This window comes from Piliocolobus tephrosceles, chromosome 7, assembly GCF_002776525.5.
Source record: "Piliocolobus tephrosceles isolate RC106 chromosome 7, ASM277652v3, whole genome shotgun sequence".
Taxonomy (NCBI): Eukaryota; Metazoa; Chordata; class Mammalia; order Primates; family Cercopithecidae; genus Piliocolobus; species Piliocolobus tephrosceles.
This window is the reverse complement of record NC_045440.1, coordinates 8,151,453-8,170,760: the sequence shown is the minus strand read 5'-3', so window position 1 is coordinate 8,170,760 and position 19,308 is coordinate 8,151,453. Positions and strand designations below refer to the sequence as shown.

Below are 19,308 nucleotides of genomic sequence, written 5' to 3'. Positions count from 1 at the left end.
TTAGAAATTTATAAAATATTAAGGATGTTAGAGTCATTATATACTCTTGAGGACAAGAAAAATAAATTTCCTCTATAAATGATGTTCTTTTCTTTCTACTTTTCTGTATCTTTGACATTTTGATGAAAACATATTACTTTAAGCAAAATTTTTAAAATACATGCCTTCCAAGGACAATATTTGAATATAAGACACCAGGATATTTGCATTCAATATGTTATCTGATGATCTGATAGATTTTATAATCTTTATCAAAAACCAAAGAAAGCCCCTTATAAAGGCAGACAAGGTCAGCCTTTCCAGGAGAGCATTTCCAGGAGAGAAAACGTTCAGGCAGCCCAGTTTCTTTACACATCTCACTTTGGTCTAAACATGATTCTGCTTTTGCAAAGTCAGATAGAATTTATTTGAAAAAATTAGAAATAGTAAGAGACAGGTTGTTTCAACAGGCCACACTCTAATAAAGTCCGTTTTTAAAAACTACTGGGTAATTATTTACATTTTAATAAAAGATGTAACTTATAACAATGTAACTCCTTTTATTGCATTCGCATCTCCATTCATTCAATGGCTACTTACACAGGATCAGAGAGATCTTTGTCGCCCTATTAACTGTTAAGCATCATCCTCATTCTCTTCCCATTACTCTTTAAATTATCTAATTACTGAAAACTGAAGGATTTTTACACTGAACTGTTTTGAAGTCATGAAATTCTGAATTTGAGAGGATTAGGAATGATTGATAAATAATATAACATTGTTATACTCCACCTTTTTTAAAAAAACATAATAGTATCAATAATGTTTTCTGGAGGAATCTTTATTAAAGGAAACAAACCATTGCTAAGAAAAGATGTTTCTCCAGATCTGAAGAAAATACTTAACAGTGGCCATTAGTATCTGTAGCCTCCAGAAAAATCGAGACCTAGAAAACTAAGTATTGCTTCTTATTTTTGAACACACAGTTTATCTCTGAGCATGATCATTTCTTCCAGATCTCAGCCTTTACAGTCATGACAAGCTCCATCCAAAGACTTACTCCAAGCTTCCGAAAGTATATGAACAGTTTATGTGGTCATTTTTTCAAGTTCATATAATGAATATGCAAAACAAAAGTGAAACATATTCGGAGAAAATTCTTAACTTTTCAGAATCTTTGAGTAATCTCAAATATTTTTTAAAAGGTTTAAATTAAAAAAAAAGTATAAAGGTGTAAAAGTATGCAAAGTAAATAAAACACAAACAAAATAAATACGTATTTAGTTAGGATAAGAGATGCATGTGCGATATTTTGTTTTTTGTTTTGTTTTGTTAAATTTCCTTTTAAGCTTAGCTTTTATAATAAAATGTAAAATTGTATAATGCATTTTAAATATTTCATATATCGTTACTAAGATCTAAACTGTTACAAAATACTTAATTAGATAAAATATTGTATTTGAAATCATCTTACAAGATCTGAAGAGCTACAGAAAGGTAATATGATCAATATTTATTCCCTTCTAGTGACTGATAAATGAGATATTATTCTGTTTTGTAGTAGAAATACGAGTTTCAACTGTCAAAAAATTGTAACATTTTTATTAAATAACTTCATTATGAACATACGAACACCTCCAGCTCCTTAAATGTGACAAAAATGCCACTGAGATGTTCTGAGTGCTCTGAGACTGGCGGTGTGTGCAGCGTCAGGAAGGACCACAGTGACATGTGGAGACATGGGGAGTGACCCTCACCTTGATACACGAAGTGGAAGCCCCTGGCAGAGGCACCGCTCTTCGCACTGAATCGGAGCAGAATTTGATTTGACGTAGCCAAGGGCAATGTTTCGCCTAGAAATGAAGACAGAGGTAATACGTGGGATTCAGAAAACACACAGCACCGTGAAGGACAGTCGTATTTTGGAAAATGGTGATAAAGCTGAAATTTCACATTTGTTTTTTGAACTTTTAAAACATTTTCGCTTTGTGGTTTAAAACTCAAATATGTTGTTTTTATAAAGATTTAAAAACTCTGTCCCAGGCAAGAATAGGCAGCGCATTTGATTAAAATATACTCATTATTATTTTAATCATTATTTCACTGATGACTTTTTTTGAAGAAAGCACTGATGGTACGTAGGTCTATATAATAAAGGAGACAGAAGTAAAGCGTGAATCATTTGCTCAGAATCACCTTAATTTGATTTTAGTTAAAATTAAAATAATTTTACTTAAAGTTTTTAAAAAAGTAACTGAATCCAAAGATGATTTTTTAAAAAGTGAAAGATTCAGAAAAGACCTTCTGAAGTATATTTTTAACCTTTAGAAGCACATATAGGCCAGGTGCAGAGGCTCACACCTGTAATCCCAACACTTTGGGAGGCTGAAGCTGGTGGATCACTTGAGGCCAGGAGTTTGAGACCAGCCTGGCCAACATGGGGAAACCATGTCTCTACTAAAAATGCAAAAATTAGCCAGCTATGGTGGCACATGCCTGTAATCCCAGTCACTCAGGAGGCTGAGGCAAGAGAATTGCTTGAACCTGGGAGATGGAGGTTGCAGTGAGCCAAGATGGTGCCACTGCTCTCTAGCCTGGGCAACAGAGTGAGTGAGACTTCGTCTCAAAAAGTAATAATAATAAAATAAAAATAAAAAATATATAAAAGCACATATAAAATGTGGAAGAGTCTGTCTCAAGAGTGGTGGGAGGTGTGTGAATTGGCATAAGCTTTTCAGAGGACAATGTGTTACTAATAATCAACATATTTAACATGTATCCTCTAATGCATTCTTAGATACGTCACTGAACCCTGGTAGAAAATAACAAAACATAGGTCTTAAGACTTTTAGTTAATAAGGAAATAGTGAAAACCTGGAAATAACCAAATCTTAATCTTACTTGGTCAAAGCTTGTGATGCGTATAGCTTACTAGGCAAATTAGTGAATGTTCTCAGTACCAAACTGATTTCGTAAATGATGAAAACGTATCAGTACAAATAAGGGGTAGGTCATCAATTAAAAGTGGGGTTAAATTGTGCTACGTTAAACCCACAGAATACCATTCAGAACTCAGAGTAAGGACATTGGGTGTATACAGTGTTTGTTAGAGACAGATTTCTGTATGTGATTTTAAGGGTAAGAATGGGATAAAAATAAGTTGTGAAATAACTCCATGTGTTCTGGGGGTTCCTGTGTGTTTGCGTGCATGTGTGGATAAATGTATGTGTGTGTACATGTGAACACGGGGAGATGTGCGGTTATTAATGGGTCTCTCTATGTAGGACTTACAGGCTTGGAATGATTTGGACTGAAACGTTAATCATTTTTATATCCAGAGGGGAGGTTAAGACACATGGGATACAAAATTAAATGTGGATGATAGTTGATTATCCCACCCTCTTTTTCAGATCTTTGCCCCTTTTACTGAGATAAATATTATATTTTCTGCAATCTTAGTAAGATGATAAAAGCAGGTGATTTTATGTCTGAGATAAAAACACTTTTGAGATCTTACATCTAAAAAAAAGATTTTTCTAAGCACACACGCAGATTAAAAAATGATTACATTTCTCATTCATCAAAACAAAGCAAAAGAAATAGACAAGTTAAAAATCAATCCCCCTAGCTGTCTAAACCAAATTGAGGGCAAAATGCTTTAAGACTTACCTGAGTGAGACCCAGAGAGCGAGCTGAGAAGTCTGGCCTGTGCGTGGGTTCCATCGAATAATTCGGCCAAATCATTCAGGGCCGTCTGGAAATAGGCAAACTGTCCAAAGACCACTAAAAAATAAGACGGGGGATGTTGGCACAAGATGCTCTAAGAAAACAAAATGGAGATTTTTGATTTCACTGAATATCTATTAATTGCCCCAAAGGATCATTATCCTAAGAATCTGGTAAAAAATAAATATTAACTTATTTTCTCTGCTTTCTAAGTTTTCAGTTGACAAAACTATTTTACTTTGCTTCTTGACTTTTGGCATTTAATAAAAGAAAAAAATACTGTTTTATTTCAAATGTGAACATTAAATGAAGAATGTTTTTGTTTTGATAAACACAGCATTAAGAATATGTGGGCTGGATGTGGTGGCTCACGCCTGTAATCCCAGCACTTTGGGAGGCGGAGGCAGGTGGATCATCTTGAGGTCAGGAGTTCACGACCAGCCTGGCCAACATGGTGAAACCCCGTCTCTATTAAAAATACAAAAATTAGGAAGGCTTGGTGGTGGCTGCCTGTAATCCCAGGTACTCAGGAGGCTGAGGCAGGAGAATCACTTGAACCTGGAAGGCAGAGGTTGCAATGAGCTGAGATTGTGTCACTGCACTCCAGCCTGGGCGACAGAGTGAGACGCTGTCTCAAAAAAAAAAAAAAAAAAAAAAAATTCTGTAAAGACTTCCCTATATTTTCAAATATTTAGCAACATTTTATTCAATGAAAAATAAGCAAAGGATCAAGCCCCATGATGATTTGATGAGGAATTTAAATTCTTCACAAAAGGTTATTATAATGCCAAATTCATATTAATACATTGCCGTATTCATACAAACTGATTTACACACATGATTCTGTGGCATATAATAGGAATAACTTGCTGTTTTCCACTCTACAATTTCATTTACCCTACAGGTTACGAAAGTTGTGTGAACACACATCCTTCAAGTAAAACATAACTATATACTTTGTGACTTCAAATTTAACTGATACTGTGTATTCAGATTGATGATATAGAGGGCCTTTATATATGCAGGAAAACCTGTGAGTTAGTATATATTTACAAGCAATGAACAACTAATCCTTTTCTTATTTATTGTAAGATTTGCACTACAATCATTCTAAACCATTATGAACAAGAAATGGAGGTGTGTGCACTAGTTGTGTGTGTCGGAATTCCAATAGAAAGAATTACTGTTAATATTTGTCAGTATGATGAAAGTAATCTAACTGTAACAGTGTGTGTGCCCATATGTGTATAGACACACATACATACATTTAAGTAACTGAATCCATACATACATATCTAATATTGTCTTTGAAGATTTTATAATTTCCCAGAGAAAAACACAAAGAAGTCATATAGACTAGGTGAATTTTTCCAATAGATGAAACGCACTAAAAACTTTTTTCAGAAATTAGAGAGGGAGAGGACTTAATACTTTCTCTACAGATCTTGCTTATACCATCCTAACCCACCCACCACCTCCCCAAGTTCATTAGATTTTTATCATATTGGAGGCCAAAAACTTGGGTCAAAAAAGTGAATCATCCATAGATAATTTCTACTCTTTTTCAAGAAATATTTAGCTGACATCCACCTCATATTAGAAACTAAGAAAAAAGGAGGGAAGGCGATATTAACATTGTCCCAGGACTATCACGCTCGAACCTGTTCGGTAATTTCTACGACAAATATGGATTTTGAGTGCAAGATGTCAGGAGCCAGAAGGAACGCCCAGTTCATTCTAGAGATGGCCCTGACATCTTCCTTGAGGCGCCTCCTTCACCTGGGTTCTAATCTGTCACTCCCAGTCAGCCCCAGTGAGCAAACTCAGTTTCCAAGAGAGAAAAGCTACTCAGTGCTCTCCACGCTGCTGCTAGAAATCATGAGAATGTGATGAGAAGAACAAACAAAGGGTTGTGGGGCTTCAGCCGCAGGAACCGTCAATGCTTCACGGTGGGGATGGCACTATCACTAGTTCTTCAAGAAGGATTCGTGGAAGAATGGAATATAAGAAATTATATCAGCAAATGGATTACAAAAAGCAAAATGGTAGAGGGGACACATGCAGCAAACAGTCAACTTCAGCTAACACTCCGTGGATAAAAAACAAACAGGGGGATTGGAATGCAAAGGTCTGTGGCAAGGACCTCAAAGGCCACCCTGAAACACAAACACTTTGTTCTGTAGGTAAGAGGAGTGAGTAAGAATGTTTATCACGGTACTAAAATGCTTAGATTTGTGTTTTAGAAAGCATTCTTGGCTATGGTTTTAGATGAGAATAGAGGAAACTGGGTTATCTGAAGACCTGTCTTTTTAATAATATTGCTTCCCATTTTCAGCCTGTGTTGACAGACAGGAAGCAGCCCTTCCTACCTGGTAAGGATCACGTCACCCCGTAATGCCTGGATGGCACGTCTGCCTCACCCCCACACCATAAGCCTGCCAGGGGCATGGACCAGTTTCGTTTCATCTTTGCATCCATGGACTTACAAATACTGTGAGATTAATTGTTTAGTTAATTAGTTTATTTCGTAGGAAAGAGTAAGGAATGGGGGAAGAAAGTAAAAGACAGAATGCATTTTCATTAAAGATTTGCTATAACTATGTTATTCCACACTGAGACTTTCTGCCAGATAAGATGTGATGCGTTTGTGTGATTAAACCTTTCAGATCAGGAAATTATAATCAATATTTAGGATATGAGTATGACTTTTTTAGCTGAAATATTTTAATTGTGTAGTGATGACAATAATATTTTGTATTTAACTAAAATAATAGGATATGGCTGCTAAACTTCATTGTAATAAGTATATTTTGTCATGCATTCATAAAAAAGACTTTTTTGTGATAATCAGGGGAATACTGCTGAGCATTTAGGTGAGAAAAATGTATTTTGTTCAAATGCTAAATTAAGGTTGAAGTTAAACGAGGGACTTTAAAGAATTTGGGCCAACTTAAAGAGTTGGAATCTAGAACCCGTTTTAGGTATTATTGTCCATTTATCATAACAAAGGGAACAGCAAGGCTCAAGGAGGGTGTGCATTAAATTCGTAAGAAGCCTGGGAATCATAACATAATAGAAGTTTATAAAAATAATGTCTCCCACGCACCAGTTTCTTACCCATCAAATAACTTTCTTGTCATATGTTAAAAATGCTTTACCTCAAATACAGTCTAACATTAGAATTTTTATCTGCTTTATATGCTGAGTGAGTGATTGCTGTCTCAGACATATATAAAAACCTTGACTAGGTAGCGTTTTCAATTTTCCTATCGGAAAGAGGGAAATCGTCTTTAAGATGATGATAGCTACTATCCGGTTTACTCTAGAAAAGAGTCCGATCCAGGATAAATTGTCCTGGTCAAGAGTGAGAGTGGGCCGGGCGCGGTGGCTCAAGCCTGTAATCCCAGCACTTTGGGAGGCCGAGACGGGCGGATCACGAGGTCAGGAGATCGAGACCATCCTGGCTAACACGGTGAAACCCCGTCTCTACTAAAAAATACAAAAAACTAGCCGGGCGAGGTGGTGGGCGCCTGTAGTCCCAGCTACTCCAGAGGCTGAGGGAGGAGAATGGCGTAAACCCGAGAGGAGGAGCTTGCAGTGAGCTGAGATCCGGCCACTGCACTCCAGCCTGGGTGACAGAGCCAGACTCCGTCTCAAAAAAAAAAAAAAAAAAAAAAAAGAGTGAGAGTGAGCATTACATAAATGAAGTGCAGAGCGACCAGGGAGGGCTCTACTGGAAATGAAGTCATCTTGGAAAATTCGCTCGAATTGGACACAATGGGTAGGAGGGAAATAGAAAGTCAGGGTTCAGCAGGTGAAACAGTCAGGACTGTGCCTGCTTCTCCATCCCTGAGCACTTACAGGTTGACTCAAGGATGCAGTGATTTCGATCATGATCTGGTTACTGAATTCACTGAATGTACGTGCCATTCATGCACAGACATGCACACAGCGCTCTGACCCACCCTCTACTTTATGAGAAATCCTCCCTTGCTCATAAAAACAACCAATTGAAAGAACGATATGTGAGAAACCTAAGAAAAAAACCAAATTAATTCTCTCTGATTATTCTAGATCATAACCCTAGTGGGGACTGTAAGCATTTAATATCACATTGGTAAAAGGATTGTAATGGACATTGTTTGGGATATGTTTGGAAAGCCTGCTACTAAAATGCAACTCACTTGCTTTTACATGAACTATTTCACTAAGCTCTAGAATACCTGTTTATCGAATGACAGAAAAATTAACCCTGAAAGGAAACATGACAATGAACTAAAAATAAAAGGACATCCTTACCGAATTCCTTTGGTACCGTTATGGAATAGAGGCATATTTGACCAGCTGTGTAATTATGGGGGTAGTTTGGTGATAAAACTACTCCTTCTGATCCCATGTACTGGCCTCCACAGGGAGCTGAAAATAAAACCAACCGAGAATGAGGTGCTGTGCAATAATAATAGTGCACGTGATAGGCGAGCCAAAGCTGAAACACATCAAATACGTGAGCACATTTACTGAAAACTTAACAAAATAATACGTTAAAATCTTGTTTTGCATTGCTATCAATGTAATAGAAAAACAAAGATTTACCAGGTAAGAAGTAATGCAACTTAGGAGAAAAACCTAATATTATTTTCAAGGCCATGTCTCAGATGTATTAAAATAATAAGGGAAACAGCTATAATAATAATAGAACAGGTTCTATAAAGACAAGTGATTAAATTATTTTAGAAAGTCTCGCCAGAGTTGTCTGTTCAAAGTCAATCCTCATATTAACCTAAGAGATACAAAGATTATATCAGTTTTCTATCACTTTTATATTAATATGGGACTAAAAGGGAAAATGTTTTGCTTTTTAGGGGGTTTGTTTGTTTTAACGTTTTATCTTATAGTTTCAGTAAAAAAGCAACATGTACAATTACTAATGCTTTTGGGGGTCTCTTCCTATGAGTCCAATTTAAACTAAAGGAATCCATTATTAGAAAGTTAGGGCTTATAAAATATAGAGAGGTGGGGGGGCGGGGGGGTATGTCTGTGTGTATGGGTATGTGTGAGTATGTCTTAATTTTTCCCCAGTTATCTTATTTACTTTGGCTTCACTTTTGCTGAGAAAATGAAAAACACCGTACACAGATGTTCAAAGCACTTTTTAAAGCATCATGGAACAGACCTCCAATTAAATCCCAGCCATTTGATATCCAGTCTTTACATTGCCAGTACTCTATTTCCTTATATTTTTACATAAGGAGGGGTCAAGTCCGCTCCGCTCATCTATTTAGCATAGAGCACTGACCAGCGCAGGAGCCACTCAGTGCAGCCTGTTGCACCCTTACCATGCTGGCTGTGGCCTGACTGCACTTCCTATCTTAGATATACTGTCACTGATTTGAATTCAGAATTATCTTCAGTATTTCAGAAAGGTTATATTTCTACAGCTCATTTTTTCTTGATATGGCAATTTTCTTTTTTTCTTTTCTTTTCTTTTTTTTTGAGATGGAGTCTTGCCCTGTCACCCAGGCTGGAGTGCAATGGTGTGATCTCCGTTCACTGCAACCTCCGCCTCCCTGGGTTCAAACAATTCTCCTGCCTCAGCCTCCCAAGTAGCTGGGATTACAGGCATGTGCCACCACACTTGGCTAATGTTTTGGGGGTTTTTTTGTATATCTTTAGTAGAGATGGGGTTTCACCATGTTGGGCAGGCTGGTCTCGAACTCCAGACCTCGTGATCCGCCTGCCTCGGCCTCCCAAAGTGCTGGGATTACAGGGGATTACAGGCGTGAGCCACTGTGCCCGGCCACAGTAGCAATTTTCAAGCCTCAAAGGAAAAAAGTTAGAGGTAACATGTTTAATCCTTTGAACATTAATTAGCATTATGTTCAATCTTAACTGATGGACAGAACATTTTCCATGATGAATAAAACTCCTTAGAACATGGTAATGCTACGGTTAAGGCATCTTGTTAATGATGATTAGTTAAAAAATTTCCTGAACCCCTGCATTACAATCGCTTGAAAAACTTGAATTGTATTCTAAAAGTCAAAGGAAAACAGCTCAGACATCTGACAGCTTTGATCTGTTTATGACCAGCTGGCAGCGATTTTTACTTAACTAAGCTCAGCCTTCATGCTAGTGTCTTAATTCAAAATCACGTTATCACTCTAAAACACTTCTATTTAGTGTTTTCCAGTTTTAAATAGAAACATTTTATTTTCACTTTTAGATGGAGGATATTTCTGTAAGCTCCAACACTGAAGGTTTCCAGTAGAATCCTGGTGTCACTCACTCTACCAAGGCAGATACATCCCTCAGATATTTTCCTCCACCATCACCATGTGAGGTCAACCCAGGTACGTCAGAACTATCTTTTCTTTGTCCTCAAAAGCTTCAAGTTCAAGTTAAAAAAATAAAAATAAACACAAATATAGAATGAAAATGTATTTTAATTCCGCTCAGTCACATAAAATTGAAATATATCACTTTGCAAATGATCTTTTTCCATTAAAAATTTAGTTTTAAATTTTAAACAAGAAGTATAAGTAGGCCGGGCGCGGTGGCTCACGCCTGTCATCCCAGCATTTTGGGAGGCTGAGGTGGGCGGATCACGAGGTCAGGAGATCGAGACCATCCAGGCAAACACGGTGAAACCCCATCTCTACTAAAAAATACAAAAAACTAGCTGGGTGAGGTGGCGGGCGCCTGTAGTCCCAGCTACTCGGGAGGCTGAGGCAGGAGAATGGCGGGAACCCGGGAGGCAGACCTTGCAGTGAGCTGAGATCCGGCCACTGCACTCCAGCCTGGGCGACAGAGAGAGACTCTATCTCACACACACACACACACAAAAAAGTATAAGTAAAAAGTGGAAAAACGTCATCACTGCGCCAAAATTTTGATTCCCAAATTATTAGCAATGGTGAACCAATTCTTATCAAGAACATCTTCTGATCACTCTGTCACGAGGCTGGAGTGCAATGGCACAATCTTGGCTCACTGCAACCTCCGCCTGTTGGGTTCAAGAGATTCTCCTGCCTCAGCCTCCTGAGTAGCTGGGACTACAGGTACGCACCACCAAGCACAGCTGATTTTTGTATTTTTGGTAGAGACGGGTTTTACCACATTGGCCAGGATGGTCTCGATCTCTTGACCTCATGATCCACCTGCCTCGGCTTCCCAAAGTGCTGGGATTACAGGCGTGAGCCATTACACCTGGCCATATGTTTTGTGATGGTTAATACTGAGTTTCAACTTTTGGATTGAAGGATACAAAGTATCAATCCTGGATGTGTCTGTGGGGGTGCTGCCAAAGGAGACTAACATTTGAGTCAGTGGGATGGCAAAGGCAGACCCACCCTTAATTTGGGTGGGCACCATCTAATAAACTGCCAGCGTGGCTAGAATATAAGCAGGCAGGAAAATGTGAAATGAGAGACTGGCCTAGCCTACATCTTTCTCTTGGGTTGGATGCTTCTTGCCCCTGAACATCGAACTCCAAGCTCTTCAGTTTTGGAACTCAGAATGGCCCTCCTTGTTCCTCAGCCTGCAGACAGCGTATTGTGGGAATTGTGATCATGTGAGTTAACGCTTAATAAATTGCCCTTTATATATGTAGCTATTCCATTCGTTCTGACCCTCTAGAGAACCCTGACTCATACATGTTTTAAAGTATAACTACAAAGAAACACTTTGTCCAAGGACAGAATAAAAGAGGATTGCCTTATGATACTAGAGGACACTTTAAAAAAGTCAAAGATGAAATTAAGGAAAACTGACTCAGAACTTCTGTCTTTTACTACCTTGATAAATGGTGCTTGTGCCTGTCTGTTCTTCCTCAGATCAGAAAGCTAAGCACCAGAACTACAACAATGACATGTTTCATACATGATCAAACATTTGTGTTAGAAAAATATGGAGAGAATTTTTATTTAATTTTTTTTGTTTGTTTGTTTGTTTGAGATGGAGTCTAGCTCTGTCCCCCAGGCTGGAGTGCAGTGGCCAGATCTCAGCTCACTGCAAGCTCCGCCTCCCGGGTTCACACCATTCTCTTGCCTCAGCCTCCCGAGTAGCTGGGACTACAGGCGCCGCCACCGCGCCCGGCTACTTTTTGTATTTTTTTTTTAGTAGAGATGGGGTTTCACAGTGTTAGCCAGGATGGTCTCGATTTCCTGACCTCGTGATCCGCCCGTCTCGGCCTCCCAAAGTGCTGGGGTTACAGGCTTGAGCCACCGCACCCGGCCTAATTCTTAATAATTGTTATGTCTGTGTTACTGTGCTAATCTAAGAAACAGCCACGGTGCTTCTCACCTTAGGAGTTATTTTATTTTAATACAACAACAGAGGAAAAATAAATAAATGTTTGTTATTTGGTAATTAACATATTAAACAGATTATTGCCTAAATGAATAAAGACATACAAGAGCATTCGTTGCTAATGTTAACAAGAAGCTTGCTTATCCATCTGGCTAATTAGAATATATACATCTCATACATAAAGGCAATCACATAGAACCAAATTGAATACACAAAACTAGCAAACACAGTCATTCTGACCCATGAAAGGGGCTCTACCTTGTTTCAATTTCAGTTACAATTCTACAAAAAACTTCAATAAGCAAAATTTGTAGGTAATAGATGAATAACCAGGAGAAACATGACACCATGCATCTAAAACAAACTGGTCCAAAATGCACCAACTGCATCCCATGATGTAGGAACTATCAAAATATTTGAAGTAGAGCAAAAGGCCCCAAGGTTAACTGGAGATCTGAATAAATCACAGACACGGGTTCATGCATAAAACATGCTGCTCTCCATGAGAGATCCAAGATGCACTACAGGAGAAGCCATCTCTGCTTTCCAGATTTCCAATACAAAGTTTTATTTACATGTAAATAGAATACTCCATATGGGGAAATCAGTGTTCCATGCATGATGCTCTTTGATGACTGGTAAAATAAATTGTGCCTCACTCCGCAGATCTTTAGACATGGAAAGTGAAACAATCTCTAATTAAAAATTTGGTTTCATATATATATATAACCTATATATAGAGGAATATATATATAAGAATATGTATATATCCTATATGTAGGAATATGTGAATATATATACATATATAGCTGTGTGAATATATGTATAATTCCTATATATGTGTGTATAAATTAATATACATAATATACATATGTCTGTATATATAGAGAATATATATAAAGTGTATACACTTCATATAAATATAAAGTTTATACACTTCATATAAATATAAAGTTTATACATATATACTTTTTCTTTAGCCATACAAAAAGTATTTTTCCTATGGCTAATACTTTAGCCATGCTTTTTCTATGGCTAAAGTTTTATCACTCCCCACAAATCCAACTGTAATGAATTTAATATAAATTAAATGCCTTTTGTATTATTAGCTAACAAAAGTACAGAATTCATGATCTTTCCTCAATTTCGCTACCTACTTTTATCTCCCTCACACTAGACTCTATATAATTGCTGAAGATATCTGAAGTGGGGGAAAAAATACACCAAGGGATGCAAAAATCATTTTCTGGGATATAAGAAAGAAAATTAGAATTTTTACCCAAAATTAGTATTATTTTTTCTTGAGATAGGGTCTTGCTCTGTTGCCCAGGCTGGAGTGCAGTGATCCAATCACGGTTCACTGCAACATCAACCTCCTGAGCTTAAGGGGTCCTCCCGCTAGAGCCTCCTGAGTAGCTGGAACTCCACAGGTGCACCACCCCATCCAGCTCATTTTATTTTATTTTTATATTTTTTTTGTAGAGATGGGGTCTATCTTGCCCTGAGTAGTCTTGAACTCCTGGCCTCAAGCGATCCTCCTGCCTTAGTCTCTCAAAGTGCTGATATTACAGGCATGAGCAGCTTTGTCTGGCCTCAAATTCCATCTTTTTAAATGTCTGCGTTCATGTAGTAATTATGGGGTCTATAGCACAGATGCTGAGACGGTCAGTACCTGTAATGTGTTGCAGAGATCAAGGTTGCATGCTCAATAGTTATACTGATTGGATGTCAAATCAAAAGGGTTTGAGGTCATTGCCCTTTGTTACATCAAAATGGTTTTGGAAACCAGTTACATTCAGAATTAAGATTTACTAGTTTTGGGGAGCCTTATGCCTGTGGAATTTATCCTCCTAACATTTGTGACCTAGAGACTGGCATCGCTCTCAGCCTTATGTATCTTGTCTGGAGTGACACAGACGGGAGGAGATGAGGCGAGATCTGGTCACTGCAGGGCGCTCCTTTCAGTGCTGCCATTGGCTCACAAGCCCAGCCTTGCCGGCACTGGCCACGCCTCGCCCAGAAGGGAGGATCCTCAGGACCTTGGACAGCAACTCACCCCGGCGCCTGGCCAACTGCAAGAGCACATGGCAGGCACCCAGAACCACCCGTATGCACTGCCCAGGCCGCTCAGGATATAAGGGGCACCCAGGCTGGCGGCAAGAGAGGAGCGGGTGGAGGTGCGGCCCCTCCTGGGCCAGGACAAGGAAGGGTGGGTGCTGGGCGGAGACTTCCAGCTCCCTCGTGCCCACCTTCTCACCAAGTCACACCCACTTCTTAGCTTGGCTCCGTCCTGTTTTGGGGGCTGTGCAGGCACCAGGGAGACCGTGGTCCTGACTTGTAATGCTAGGTCAAAGGCTCTCTTTACCTCAAAGCCACTCTGGCTCACTGCCTCCCTCACCTATGAGCACGCTGAGCTCTATTTTAAGCTCCCACATGCTTCTTACTTTAGTTTTTAATAAACTTAGAAAAGAGGGACTGTATAACTTTCCATTTAGAAAAGTCTCCCAAAGCAAGTAAACCAATGACTAAACTATCAGAATTTTTAATTAAACAGATGACTAGAAAGGACTGATGCATAACCTGGCCTATAATCATGATTTTAAAACACAAAAATTAACTTTCTCCATCTGTCGATCTGTTGCCCAGGCTAGAGAGCAGTGGCGGGATCTTGGCTCACTGCAACCTTCACCTACTGGGCTCCAGCGATCCTCCTACCTCGTCCTCGCGAGCAGCTGGGACTACAGTCATGAGCCACCACACCCAGCTAAGTTTTGTACTGCATTTTTGGGAGAGATGGGGTTTTGTCATGTTGCTCAGGCTGGTCTCAAACTCCTGAGTTCAAGGGATCCACTAGCCTTGGCCTCCCACAGTGCTGGGATTACAGGTGTGAGCCACCACACCTGGTGTAAGTTCTTACTCTGTGCCATTCACTACTGCTGGATCCAGACAAATAAACTTCTTTAACTTAAAAGCTTGCAGGGTCATAAGAGAATGGACTTAGAAACATAGAAATAGCAGAACGTGTCAGGGAAGTAGGTTTTGTTTTATTTTGTTCTGTTTGTTTGATTTCAGTTTCTTATATACTTTTTTCTTTTCTTTTTCTTTTTTTTCCTTTTTTTTTTTTTTTTTTTTTGAGATGGTGTTTTGCTCTTGTTGCCCAAGCTGGAGTACAATGGCACAGTCTTGGCTTACCACAATCTCTGTCTCCCGGGTTCAAATGATACTCCTGCCTCAGCCTCCCAAGTAGCTGGGATTACAGGCATGCGCCACCATGCCCGGCTAATTTTTTGTATTTTTAGTAGAAAGGGGTTTCTCCATGTTAGCCAGGATGGTCTCGAACTGATGACCTCAGGTGATCCACCCGCCTCAGCCTCCCAAAGTGCTGGGACTACAGGCGTCAGCCACCGTGCCCAGCCTCTTGTACGGTAATATTTAAAATGCTTATGTGGCCTGAAGGTGCCAGTAGTATTGTTAGGCTGTCTTGAGGAAAACACATTTGTTTCATAGTTTATCAAACTAAACTGGTCTTTGAGTTCATCTTAAAATAACCCTAGAAATGAATGTCTCTGCAAAAACATGAAGTTCTACCTTCTTCTTCTTTTTTAAATACATACCATACAAAATGTAAAGGGTACAAGTCATGGGTCCACAGCCTGAGGAGTGTTTGCCTGTGGAGACCCCCCTGAAACCACCACTTAGGTTAAGATACGTACCGTGGCCAGCAGCCAGGAAGTCTATCATCCCACTCTCCCCAGTTCACACTCACAGGGCAGCTGCTGTCTGACTTTATCACTGTAGGTTAGTTTTGTCTGTCCTTGAATGCTGATTCAATGATTTTACTAATTTAATTCCTAAGGAATTACAAACTACTGCTGTTTTGGGGGGAATGGCATATCCATTCAAATGTATACATATTAGTTTTTTCTCTCTATATATACAGATAGATAAATAGATGTGTGTGTGTGTGTGTGTGTGTGTGTGTATTTTTTTGAGATGGAGTCTTGCTCTGTCACCCAGGCTGCAGTGCACTGATGCAATCTCAGCTCACTGCAACCTCCACCTCCCGGGTTCAAGTGATTCTCCTGCCTTAGCCTACTGAGTAGCTGAGATCACAGGCGTGCACCACCACGCCCAGTTAATTTTTGTATTTTTAGTAGAGACAGGGTTTCACCATGTTGGTTAGGCTGGTCTCGAACTCCTGACCTCATGATCCACTCGCCTCAGCCTCTCAAAGTGCTGGGATTACAGGTGTGAGCTACCGTGCCTGACCAGATGTCAGTATTTTATATGCGGGGGAGGGGGGAAGAGAGAGACAGACAGACAGAGAGAAAGACAGACAGAGAGAGAGACAAAAGTAACTAGGGAAGGTTAATTAGCACCTCTTAAAAAGAACAGGTCTAGAACACACAAAAACAGAAGTGAAAAATGTCATACTGTATGAGTGAAGGAAAAATATTGCTCCTCCCAGAATCCTATGAGAATGGCTAACACACTAGCTGCATTAAATGATCAATGAATGCCTGATACTCATTCCACACTAGCTCTCTAAGCAATCCTCACCACTGATTAGAGGAATACATGCTGAAATGTGAAACCATTTCTTCAATGAGATGCTGCATTTGAAAGGAAAGGTGTATTTCTAGAAAATACCCAAGCGTGCACTCACCATTACAGGAGGGCAGCACTTGGTCCCAGGAGGGTTTCCCATCAGCCCCAATCACACAGGTGATGGATGAGGGGTCAACAATCTTGTAGCCAGAGTCACACTGGTAAGTGATGGTGGAGCCAAGCTTGAAGTCTGTTCCAATTCTTGTCCCATTCATTATATTTCCTGGGTCAAAACAAGCTTCCCGTGGTTTCTCTGCAAAAGTAATGAACGTAATCTGCATGAGAGCAGGAATTTTATTCTTGTTTGTGTATTTGTTTGTTGGGTTGGTTCTTTAATTGTGTTATTTAGGGCCCAGAACAGTGCCTTAAATAAGTAAGAAATGCTCAAAGAATATTGATTGATTGGCTAATGACCAAGTGAAACTATTAATTAAATAATAAATTCCTTTTAAATAAAATTATATTTCCATTTTAAAAACCACATTTTACTACAGAATTGATATAAAATTACCTTCATCTACATAAAAATGTAGTTCTACATTTTTATATATTTATGCTTTTTTGGCTATAGATTTTAGGGCTGAATCAAAGAAAAATTGACTGAAAAAATTGAGGTTCATTTTCTAACTTTTGTACATCAAACATATTAACATAAAATCATGCCACACCTTTCAGAAAAGACTGGAGAATTTGGCTTCTCAAAATGAAACAGTTTAATTCTTGAAAGTTAAGAGCACTTTCTTATATGAATAACAATAGATAAACTTAGAAGATGAAGATGGATGGTCGTTCTCATTCTTTTACTACCGTATTTCTGTTGTTAGTCTTAATGGAGTAAACATCAAACTTAGCAGAAAAAAATATATTGACTGATAGATAATGGTCAAACATTGTGCCCTGTATGTACTAACAGCCAATAGTTCTACCTTAGTTACAATAATTGCTGAAATGTATTGAGGGCTTATTAGGTACCAGACACTGAACTAGGTGCATTTCTGGTTTAATTCTAATCTCCACGACACCTCTGCCAGGAAAGGATGTTAAGAATGTAAAACTCAAGGAAAGCTAAGTCACTTCCATAGACACCCTGCAGAGACCTGCCCAATTCTGGGGCCCCTCAATTAGGCATTCACTTTTGGCTGCATTAAGTATTTCTTCTTCCCAAGTAAAAATACAAAACCTTTTCTCTTCAGAGTCATGTTGCTCTGCAGTCAATTTCAGTTATCTTCTGGTAGCCTTAATATTTTAATTTTCTATCTCAATAGACCATCTAAAGTATCTCTAAATGAAGAAGTGTGTAACCCTATACTCTACCATCCTGCTAGAAACAGATAATATATAATGGAAGAGGAAAAAGCGAAAACAAAAATGCTAAACTTTGGGAAGCTGGAGGAAGAAAAAGAAAACTGATTAACTGTATTGATTCAATATTTTCAATCATATTTTTAATAATCCATGTATCATCATCAACCAAACAGAGATGTCTTTGGTGATCACTGACTTAATCATTATATGCATTAGATAAATAATCTATTATAATAATGTGTCATATTTAATAAACTATATTTCTTATATATAATTTACATACTTTGATTAAATCTATATATAATATAGATTATATAAGTTTGTTCATTTAAGAATTTGAGATTAAATGATACATATATATTTTATGTATATTTCTTGTTTTGTGCCTTCGAACCAGTGCTAATTGCTTTACTGAAAATCCACTTGGATATTGAAAATGGTAGCTGACATGTTGCTTTGTAACTGCATTAAATCCCATATAGAACACAGAACATTATTTTAAGGAAATACAGATCAAATAAGTAAACCTGTAGGTACTATAAAAGTTGCTCAATTTTTCTGATTTTTTATTCAATCATTCAACACAATGTACTGAGCATCTAGTGAATAGAAGCGTTGGCCTTGTTCGTAGTATTTTCCCCTATTGAAAATAAACAATTTCCCAGTGCACACCTTTTAATATATGCCTGTTACCCTTTTGTCCTTTTTGATTATTTTTTTGTTATAAATCTCTTTTAGTCTAGTTTCCCGCTTGATTAAATATCACCTACACAACTTTCTTCTTTAAGCCACTAATTTTGATTTCTGATGGCAGGATTTTTTCCCAATGAACTGCATCTAATCTTTTAGTTCCATTACTTAGTTGTCACTTCAGGATGTTCAGTGATAAATCACTGGCACTTTTTTTGCTTACAATTTGCCAGGCTTTCTAACTAGATGACTTCATAGCAGGCTGTGTTTTGTATTGTCCTTGTCCGTTCCACTTAAGCATACCTTTGAGCTTGCCTGCATCAGAGGCCTGGTAGATTGCCTTAGCCAGGACTTGCGAATTGTTGCACAGCACGACTGCCTGGTGCCCCTGCTATTTCCCATCACGCCTAAGAACTGGATCTGTCACCTGCTTTACTATCCACACCAGCACTTGCTCTGGGCCGGATGCAATGACATCACTGCCCTAGGCTGGATACAATGGCATTACTGCTTGAGGCTGGATGCAATGGCATCACTGCTCCAGGCTGGAAGCAATGGCATCATTTCTCCAGGCTAGATGCAATGACATCAGTGTTGTAGGCTGCATGCAATGGCATCACTACTCCAGGCTGCATGCAATGACATTACTGCTCCGGGCTGGATGCAATGACATCACTGCTCCGGGCTGCATGC

The 19,308-nt window shown here is 38.8% G+C and overlaps 1 protein-coding gene across 1 annotated transcript in view; it reads right to left on the bottom strand.

The window, feature by feature from the left end:
• Window positions 1-19,308, bottom strand: part of CSMD1 (CUB and Sushi multiple domains 1) — a 2,063,566-nt gene that overhangs the window by 277,117 nt on the left and 1,767,141 nt on the right. Inside the window, exons 30-33 of the mRNA XM_026453909.1 lie at window positions 16,679-16,873; window positions 8,005-8,121; window positions 3,649-3,762; window positions 1,737-1,832 (exon numbers count right to left, since the gene is read on the bottom strand). Of these exons, the coding sequence (XP_026309694.1) occupies window positions 1,737-1,832; window positions 3,649-3,762; window positions 8,005-8,121; window positions 16,679-16,873 (522 nt within the window). The remainder of the gene's footprint in view (window positions 1-1,736; window positions 1,833-3,648; window positions 3,763-8,004; window positions 8,122-16,678; window positions 16,874-19,308) is intronic.